Below are 10,679 nucleotides of genomic sequence, written 5' to 3'. Positions count from 1 at the left end.
GGCACCTAAGTGGCTCTCGTATTTTACTCTTCCTTTTTAGATATACCTTTAGATACTAGCATAGTTCCACCTTAGAATTGGAATATATAAGATACCTTACTGAATTTTCATGTAGGCAATGAAAAGTCATATCGCACTTTCTCAGTTTGTATTTATGGTACCAGAGCTGAAGTGAAAAATTGAACAAATCTGGTCTAATATGTACGATTACATGAATGCATGTGGCCATTGTCGCAATATAGGTACTATGAAAGTCTGCACAGTGAATGTTTGGCTGTTACTCACTATGATGACTATTAATGTTGACAGCAGTTAAGGATTAATTGATACAGATCTTTAAAGGCTAAAGTGTTTTTAAAATAAAGCCAGTGATAGAGCTCGGAAAATAACTTCCAATGAAATTGACTAATACACATATTAATATTTGAAAATTCAAAAGGGTGAAATATGTTTTATTTTGGCATTAATTAAAAGTAAATGGTGTCCCTGCAACTTTGCCAGCTGTGCTTGCTGATGCAGGGTTTTATATATTTCAAAACTGTAGATGTGTAACGGAGGCCAGCAGGTGTCGCTGTGCAGATGTAAACCTCAAAAGGATTCTCTGGTCACAAGGCCAGAGCCCTGGGTTTTAGCCTTCTGGTAGAAGTTGTAGGAAGGCCATCAAGTGAGATTCAGGGAGGAGGTGGGACAGTCAGTAGGTGGACAAGTTAGTCATATCAAAGATTGGTAAGATTGGGTTGGTAAGGTTAGACCTTGTGTCAAGCACCTTGAGGCAGCTTTATTGTGATTTGGTGCTATATCAAAATAATACATTCGAAGATGTGACTCTTGTGCTGAATCAGCACAAGAGTCACTATTATTCTGCACACTACTGTACATGTGCAGAGGATGGACCCACACTGAAAAAGAGCCAACTTAAAAAGTTGTTTCAATTCGTGACACCTGAATGAATTACGTTGTTTGAACTTACAGTCGTGTTCAGAATAATAGTGCTATGTGACTAAAAAGATTAATTCAGGTTTGAGTATATTTCTTATTGTTACATGGGAAACAAGGTACCAGTAGATTCTCACAAATCCAACAAGACCAAGCATTCATGATATGCACACTCTTAAGGCTATGAAATTGGGCTATTAGTAAAAAAAAAAAAAAAGTAGAAAAGGGGGTGTTCACAATAATAGTAGCATCTGCTGTTGACGCTACAAACTCCAAACTATTATGTTCAGACTGCTTTTTTAGCAATTCTGTGAATCACTAAACTAGTATTTAGTTGTATAACCACAGTTTTTCATGATTTCTTCACATCTGCAAGGCATTAATTTTGTTGGTTTGGAACTAAGATTTTGCTCGTTTACTAGTGTGCTTGGGGTCATTGTCTTGTTGAAACACCCATTTCAAGGGCATGTCCTCTTCAGCATAAGGCAACATGACATCTTCAAGTAATTTGACATATCCAAACTGATCCATGATACCTGGTATGCGATATATAGGCCCAACACCATAGTAGGAGAAACATGCCCATATCATGATGCTTGCACCACCATGCGCTTCACTGTCTTCACTGTGAACTGTGGCTTGAATTCAGAGTTTGGGGGTCGTCTCACAAACTGTATGCGGCCCTTGGACCCAAAAAGAACAGTTTGGCTCTCATCAGTCCACAAAATATTCCTCCATTTCTCTTTAGGCCAGTTGATGTGTTCTTTGACAAATTGTAACCTCTTCTGCATGTCTTTTATTTAACAGAGGGACTTTGTGGGGGATTCTTGCAAATAAATTAGCTTCACACAGGTGTCTTCTAACTGTCACAGCACTTACAGGTAACTCCAGACTGTCTTTGATCATCCTGGAGCTGATCAATGGGTGAGCCTTTGCCATTCTGGTTATTCTTCTATCCATTTTGATGGTTGTTTTCCATTTTCATCCATGCGCCTCTGTTTTTTTTTTTGTCCATTTTAAAGCATTGGAGATCATTGTAGATGAACAGCCTATAATTTTTTGCACCTGCGTATAAGTTTTACCCTCTCCAATCAACTTTTTAATTAAAATACGCTGTTCTTCTGAACAATGTCTTGAACATCCCATTTTCCTCAGGCTTTCAAAGAGAAAAGCATGTTCAACAGGTGCTGGCTTCATCCTTAAATAGGGGACACCTGATTCACACCTGTTTGTTCCACAAATTGAGGAACTCACTGACCGAATGCCACACTACTATTATTCTGAACACTACTGTATGTTAGTAAGTTAAGTTTGTAAGTTAGAGTTTATCTTAAGTTCAAACAGTTTAATTCATTGAGATGTTACCAATTGAAACAATTTATTAAGTTGGTTCAATGATTCTCTTTTTTCAGTGCAGGGTATATACGGAGAAGGATGCTGACGATGGCACCACAAGGCAGGAGGAAAAGACGGAGGCCAAAGAGGAGGATTAGGGATGTGATGAAGGAAGGTGTGTGAGATGGAGATGGATGATCTGGGGAATCAGTCTTTCACATTGTATGTTCCTGAGTAGGTATGCTGTATTGCCACTTCAGAAAATAAAAGCACTGGAAATTCTTCATACATAAAAAGCAGACTAGAAAGCATTGCACAGTTTTTTCTATTCACAAAGTAAAACAGCCTGTAAGAGCAAAACAGTGTCTTAAAAGCGCGGGTGCCAGATTGTAGCTGTGTGCTTGTTGGATGAAGACAGCCTTTCTGGTTTCCTCACAGTGTGTCCATGCCCGAGTACACTTGACACTTCTTTTCCTGATCTGTTAAAGCAGAAGATAGTGCCGTAAGATTCACAGTGCTTTACGTCTTTGTACCTATAGGACAAATGCAGTGATAAGCTTTGGAGAGAAGTAGGTTATGGATCACAGAACGCCAAAGGACTGTTTTTTTTGCACTTGCCTTGTACCTGTACTCTGCACAATAAAATTTAATCTAACCAAATCTAATTAGATTAGGTTTATTTTCAGAGGTACCTTAACATGCAAAGTCTTGTGCCCTTCATTTCCTACCACAGTATTTCTTAGTGTATCTTACTCACTGTAAAGTTGTCGTGTTTTGCGACCTGTTTCAATAAAAGACTGAATTGTTTTGCATAGTTTTTTTTTTTTTTCTTGTGCCATCTTACGTTCCAACAGTTGCTTGATTTCTTCATTCTCTTCGACTCTTACAGGCTTCAGCAGCAGGGCAAAAAACACAGCAACACCTAACACCTTTGGGTGAGGAGGACAAGACAGTCTGTATATTTGCATTGTGTAGTTATGTATACTGGGTTATAAACAATTAAAAATCTTCTGAAGATAAGTTTTGCAAGAAGAAAATGACACTACCTTGTGTTACATGCTTTTCTGTTTTGAAACCAATATATAGACTTGTGACAAATTCAAGGAAAAACCAACTCCCCATGTGCATCAGTGAACCTTGGCCGTCCATGGCCCCATTACTGGTTTGCTTTCCTACTTTCGACAGGTACTGACCACCATAGACCAGGAACATCACACAAGAGCTGTAGTTTTGGAGATGCTCTAGCCCAGTCATCAAGCCATCACAATTTGTCCATTTTCCAAGTAACTCAAAGTCTTTATGCGTGCCCATTTTTCCTGCTCTCCATCACATCAACTTTGAGGACAAAAAATGTTAACTTGCTGCCTGATTCACCCATTGACAGGTGTCATTGTAACACGACAATCAATGTTATCCAGTATTACTGCTGTGAGTGGCAGCCATTCAGCCAATTTCATTGTCATATTTGAATTCAGCATGCCAAAAATCTATAATAAATCGCACATTTTATTTATTTAAAAATTGTATACGTGTAACTCTTCAACTGACTTGAGTTCTGTTGTAGCTTTGGTCAACGTGGTGCAGGAACTGGAGAAATGGGCTCTGAGGGTGTCTTGCCACCCTGTTGTTGTACACCCAAGATATTTGGGATACACGTTCATCTCACAACCCTCTTATGTGAGTTCAGGTGTTGACCTTGAGCTGCGTTTTCTGAGTTAAATCAGGGATTTAGAATCCAATAACCTTCCCAGGCTAACTGGCTATATAATGTTATTGGTCTGGTCAAGCTAAAAACACTCATTAAACTGCTTATTGTCCCCAATGAAGAGGCAAAAATGTCATTATACGTGTCCAGCAACATGGAGAGGGACCTTGCATTTGTAAACATGCACGTTTGCTTCATTAGATACAGGGTAACCCGAAAAAAAACCACAACCCATAAAAATTATAATAAATCCTACAAACTTCAGTCTGTGTACAATCATTCCTCAAAACTTTCATTTATTTTGGTTGCTTTGCATACAAGTCATCTTCCCAATTACGCTCCAAATGGTATGATTTGTTGGCGAAATAGGCCTCCAGGCAAAATGTTGGGGAAGATGATTGTTCCAATAGTTTTTAAAATGACCTATTATTATATGTGATTTTGGGCCCCATGAAAAGAAATCTTACTGGACCACTTCCCCGCCACCCCCATATTATTTTGTCAGTATTGTAATTGTATTAGGGGCATCTCTGGGCCCTTGTCAGTCATGGGCCCCTAGAATCCTTCTCCTTATTCTCCCCTTTTCAGCACCCCTGTGTGATGGGCATTCTAAATCAATAATATGCCAATTACTTAAATTTTTGTCTTGAGTGAAAAGATGAACTCAAAAATGGCAAAAATAGAGACTAGGTTGAGAAATGTTGAATTTCCCCTTTAGCTGCCCACAATGTGCCTTTGCCTACCTTCAGAGGCTGGAGTATAAAGATACTCTGGAAGAGGGAGAGACCCAGAGAAATGACCCATTTGATGGACTTCTCTTTGCCGTACTGAAAGCCATACAGCAGAGTAAAATAAGTGGACACACCACTGATGGACCATAACAGGAACCAGCCCAGGAACACACACCACCATGGCAGCCAGCAGCCTGCTGACTGCTTCTTCTTCTTATCCTTCACAGGTGGAGGGCTGCGTCAGAGCAACGACAAGAGGAAAAGAGTGGATAAGTGCAAAAAAGCAGTGGGTGAATGCACATTGTGAGAAGTTATAATGAACTGAAGCCACTAGCAGTGTGTATGTGTGTGTGTGTGTGTGTGTGTGTGCACGTGCGTGCTGACCAGTAGGTCTTGTGGCTGCTGTACACCATCTCAGCTTTGCGAACAAGCATGTTAGTCATGTCGATGGCCCTCTGGTAATCCCCTGGACTCTCAAAGGTCTTGGCATCCACGTTCCTCAGTGACAGCAACAAATGACAGAGGTTGCAGAGCAGGAACTTGCTGCAGTACACCAAGTGGGGGGTGCTCTCACTCTCCCCTGTGATAGGAACACATACAGACCAGCAGGCATCACACGTCTATATGTCAGTGTGTTAACTCAAGACTTTGAAGGTTATAATAATTTTTTGAATGGCACTTTCCACCAAACACTACAACATAAATTAATAAACAATATTATAGGAAAGTACAAGCTGTTAAAAATAACAATATTTTACATAGTAATAAAACAAAATCAGAGAAATTCAAATCAGCAATAATCTTATAGTCATCCATTTCCTGAACCCACCTCCTTATGTTAAGGGTCATGGGGGGGTGGGGGCACTTTGGACAGGCGGCCAGTCTATCACAGGGCCGACAAATTTAGACAGAGACACTCATTCATTCACATTCATGTTCATAGTGTAGTTTAGAGTCACCACTTCACCCAACCTGCATGTCTTTGGAAATGGTAGGAAGCCAGAGCATCCGGAAGGAACCCACACAAACACAGGGACAACATACAAACTTCACACTTCACACAGAAAGGACCAGGTCATATTCAAACCCAGAAAGCAAGAACCAGCACCTCCACATATGACATGGAGAACATAAACTGAATTCATGTAATATTCTGCAAGAGGAAATAAGGTGTTTTTTTTTTCTTTTTGGAACTTCTGTGATATGGAGACTAAATTTACAAGTGGGGATCAAAACTCACACCAGGTTTATCATTTTTACAACCCCTGGCAATAATTATGTAATCACTGGCCTTGGAGGATGTTCATTCAGTTGTTTAATTTTGTAGAAAAAAAGCAGATCACAGACATGACACAAAACTAAAGTCATTTCAAATGGCAACTTTCTGGCTTTAAGAAACACTATAAGAAATCAGGAAAAATAATTGTGGCAGTCAGTAACAGTTACTTTTTTAGACCAAGCAGAGGAAAAAAATATGGACTCACTCAATTCTGAGGAATAAATTATGGAATCACCCTGTAAATTTTCATCCCCAAAACTAATCGTGGACTGTGGGTGACTGGATGAAAGTCATATTCAGTGATGAATCTTGAATCTGCATTGGGCAAGGTGATGATGCTGGAACTTTTGTTTGGTGCCGTTCCAATGAGATTTATAAAGATGACTGCCTGAAGAGAACATGTAAATTTCCACAGTCATTGATGATATGGGGCTGCATGTCAGGTAAAGGCACTGGGGAGATGGCTGTCATTACATCATCAATAAATGCACAAGTTTACGTTGATATTTTGGACACTTTTCTTATCCCATCAATTGAAAGGATGTTTGAGGATAATGAAATTATTTTTCAAGACGATAATGCATCTTGCCATAGAGCAAAAACTGTGAAAACATTCCTTGCAAAAAGACACATAGGGTCAATGTCATGGCCTGCAAATAGTCCGGATCTTAATCCAATTGAAAATCTTTGGTGGAAGTTGAAGAAAATGGTCCATGACAAGGCTCCAACCTGCAAAGCTGATCTGGCAACAGCAATCAGAGAATGTTGGAGCCAGATTGATGAAGAGTACTGTTTGTCACTCATTAAGTCAATGCCTCAGAGACTGAAAGCTGTTATAAAAGCCAGAGGTGGTGCAACAAAATACTAGTGATGTGTTGGAGCGTTCTTTTGTTTTTCATGATTCCATAATTTTTTCCTCAGAATTGAGTGATTCCATATTTTTTTCCCTCTGCTTGGTCTAAAAAAGTAACCGTTACTGACTGCCACAATTTTTTTTTCCTGATTTCTTATAGTGTTTTTTAAAGCCAGAAAGTTGCCATTTGAAATGACTTTAGTTTTGCGTCATGTCTGTGATCTGCTTTTTTTCTACAAAATTAAACAACTGAATGAACATCCTCCGAGGCCGGTGATTCCATAATTTTTGCCAGGGGTTGTACTATAATGGATCCAACCACTATCCATTGATTTCATGAAAGATTCACACTGGTATCTACCAAGGAGCTCCAATTACCATCATTACCGTTTTTTTGTTTGTATTTTTTTTTTTTAAGAATTCAAAGGTAACAAATTTGAACACATTGGGCCCCATATGTGCGGGTGCACAGCACAAGTGGCTCATCTGTGCACCTGTGAGGTCAGGCACAGTGTTGGTGCTTTGATATGAGTCAGCAGAAAGTGATTGCGACACAGACCAACAAAAACCTGGTCAAAGGTCAAATGAAAACAGTATTCTGGAAAAAATCCAATCGGTTTCCGTAGAGCTCATAGTACAGAGACAGCACTGGTCGGGGTCACAAATGACCCGCTGGTCGCTTCTGACCATGGGTTTTCTTCTGTCCTCATTCTGCTTGACCTGTCAGCAGCCTTCGACACGTTGGATCATGCTATCCTGCTCCACCGACTACAGCACCTTGTAGGGCTCACCTTGTAGGCTGCATTTAAATAAAATAAAAGCTGCATTTTGCATGGGCACAGACATAACTTAAGAGCTACCTTGCATAAGCTGGATGAGTCCGTGCAGAGTGTGCATGGCAATCCAGAGGTCGGCAGTGCTCTCCACCCTGTGAACCACTGGTATGTTGTTCTTTGGACTCATGCTCACCAAAGAAATCAGTTCCTCTACTTCCTAGGATATATATAAATATATATATAAAATGAATGCTGCATGTAGATAACCTGAGCAAATGCACGGGAAGGTGAAAACACAATGAAAACTCAGAAAAAGGTACGTACATGCGTACATGTAGGTGTCCAAGTTATTTAAATTTATTTTCATTTATATAGCGTTAAATCACAATAAACGTGCCTCAAGGCACTTCACACAAGTAAGGTCTAACCTTACCAAGCTACACAGACATACTAACATTGTGTACTAGGGTGATTTGAGTGCAACTTAAACTGAAGCCAAATTCTATGACGAAAGAACTTGTTGGTACAATTAATTTTGAAAAGTGCACATGTGCCTTTGTGCACAAAGCATCTGACAGAGGTTGGAAAGCACACCTTTAGAATGGGTGATACGCTAACTGCATGGGTGTCCCATGTCTTCTCAGGATTGTCCCGCTCAGCTTTTGATACAAGGCGAGGTTTGATGCTTCGGAAAATGGTGATGATGAGGATGTTAATTGGGAACATGAGGAGCCCACATTCAACACCGACAATGACCTCCTGCCACGTGATTTCCAGTGAACCTAGACAAACACAAACAAAGACACAGACTCAGTAAAACAAAAAGCCATTCAGGTGCAGAGCTGTAGCAATAACTTTAGACTGCAGTCTGCTTGTCTGACATCTACAGATAAGAAAGTCAACATCAGCTTCTCCAATGTTGACAGTTGCACCACCTGTCGGTAATGTTAGTCCTTTCTTTAATTTGTACAACCCCAATTCCATTGAAGTTGGGACGTTGTGTAAAATGTAAATAAAAACAGAATACAATGATTTGCAAATCCTCTTCAACGTATATTCAATTAAATACACCACAAAGACAAGATATTTAATCAATCAATCAATTTTTTTATATAGCGCCAAATCACAACAAACAGTTGCCCCAAGGCGCTTTATATTGTAAGGCAAGGCCATACAATAATTATGTAAAACCCCAACGGTCAAAACGACCCCCTGTGAGCAAGCACTTGGCTACAGTGGGAAGGAAAAACTCCCTTTTAACAGGAAGAAACCTCCAGCAGAACCAGGCTCAGGGAGGGGCAGTCTTCTGCTGGGACTGGTTGGGGCTGAGGGAGAGAACCAGGAAAAAGACATGCTGTGGAGGGGAGCAGAGATCGATCACTAATGATTAAATGCAGAGTGGTGCATACAGAGCAAAAGGAGAAAGAAACAGTGCATCATGGGAACCCCCCAGCAGTCTACGTCTATAGCAGCATAACTAAGGGATGGTTTAGGGTCACCTGATCCAGCCCTAACTATAAGCTTTAGCAAAAAGGAAAGTTTTAGGCCTAATCTTAAAAGTAGAGAGGGTGTCTGTCTCCCTGATCTGAATTGGGAGCTGGTTCCACAGGAGAGGAGCCTGAAAGCTGAAGGCTCTGCCTCCCATTCTACTCTTACAAACCCTAGGAACTACAAGTAAGCCTGCAGTCTGAGAGCGAAGCGCTCTATTGGGGTGATATGGTACTACGAGGTCCCTAAGATAAGATGGGACCTGATTATTCAAAACCTTATAAGTAAGAAGAAGAATTTTAAATTCTATTCTAGAATTAACAGGAAGCCAATGAAGAGAGGCCAATATGGGTGAGATATGCTCTCTCCTTCTAGTCCCCGTCAGTACTCTAGCTGCAGCATTTTGAATTAACTGAAGGCTTTTTAGGGAACTTTTAGGACAACCTGATAATAATGAATTACAATAATCCAGCCTAGAGGAAATAAATGCATGAATTAGTTTTTCAGCATCACTCTGAGACAAGACCTTTCTGATTTTAGAGATATTGCGTAAATGCAAAAAAGCAGTCCTACATATTTGTTTAATATGCGCTTTGAATGACATATCCTGATCAAAAATGACTCCAAGATTTCTCACAGTATTACTAGAGGTCAGGGTAATGCCATCCAGAGTAAGGATCTGGTTAGACACCATGTTTCTAAGATTTGTGGGGCCAAGTACAATAACTTCAGTTTTATCTGAGTTTAAAAGCAGGAAATTAGAGGTCATCCATGTCTTTATGTCTGTAAGACAATCCTGCAGTTTAGCTAATTGGTGTGTGTCCTCTGGCTTCATGGATAGATAAAGCTGGGTATCATCTGCGTAACAATGAAAATTTAAGCAATACCGTCTAATAATACTGCCTAAGGGAAGCATGTATAAAGTGAATAAAATTGGTCCTAGCACAGAACCTTGTGGAACTCCATAATTAACCTTAGTCTGTGAAGAAGATTCCCCATTTACATGAACAAATTGTAATCTATTAGACAAATATGATTCAAACCACCGCAGCACAGTGCCTTTAATACCTATGGCATGCTCTAATCTCTGTAATAAAATTTTATGGTCAACAGTATCAAAAGCGGCACTGAGGTCTAACAGAACAAGCACAGAGATGAGTCCACTGTCCGAGGCCATAAGAAGATCATTTGTAACCTTCACTAATGCTGTTTCTGTACTATGATGAATTCTAAAACCTGACTGAAACTCTTCAAATAGACCATTCCTCTGCAGATGATCAGTTAGCTGTTTTACAACTACCCTTTCAAGAATTTTTGAGAGAAAAGGAAGGTTGGAGATTGGCCTATAATTAGCTAAGATAGCTGGGTCAAGTGATGGCTTTTTAAGTAATGGTTTAATTACTGCCACCTTAAAAGCCTGTGGTACATAGCCAACTAACAAAGACAGATTGATCATATTTAAGATCGAAGCATTAAATAATGGTAGGGCTTCCTTGAGCAGCCTGGTAGGAATGGGGTCTAATAAACATGTTGATGGTTTGGATGAAGTAACTAATGAAAATAACTCAGACAGAAC

The 10,679-nt window shown here is 39.9% G+C and overlaps 1 protein-coding gene across 1 annotated transcript; it reads right to left on the bottom strand.

Annotated features, from left to right (window-relative positions):
- Positions 1-2,570: 2,570 nt before the first annotated feature.
- LOC117506288 (polycystic kidney disease protein 1-like 2) lies at positions 2,571-8,397 on the bottom strand (the record flags this gene model as incomplete). The annotated part of the gene is made up of 6 exons (XM_034165777.1): positions 2,571-2,750; positions 3,116-3,200; positions 4,720-4,942; positions 5,092-5,287; positions 7,700-7,832; positions 8,210-8,397. Coding segments are annotated over 6 exons (872 nt in total), but the record flags the coding sequence as incomplete, so codon positions are not given.
- Between the last annotated feature and the right edge of the window lie 2,282 nt (positions 8,398-10,679).

The sequence above is a fragment of the Thalassophryne amazonica genome, unplaced genomic scaffold (assembly GCF_902500255.1).
Source record: "Thalassophryne amazonica unplaced genomic scaffold, fThaAma1.1, whole genome shotgun sequence".
Classification (NCBI taxonomy): domain Eukaryota; kingdom Metazoa; phylum Chordata; class Actinopteri; order Batrachoidiformes; family Batrachoididae; genus Thalassophryne; species Thalassophryne amazonica.
The sequence above is the reverse complement of the archived record's forward strand: the minus strand, read 5'-3'. Positions and strand labels throughout refer to the sequence as shown.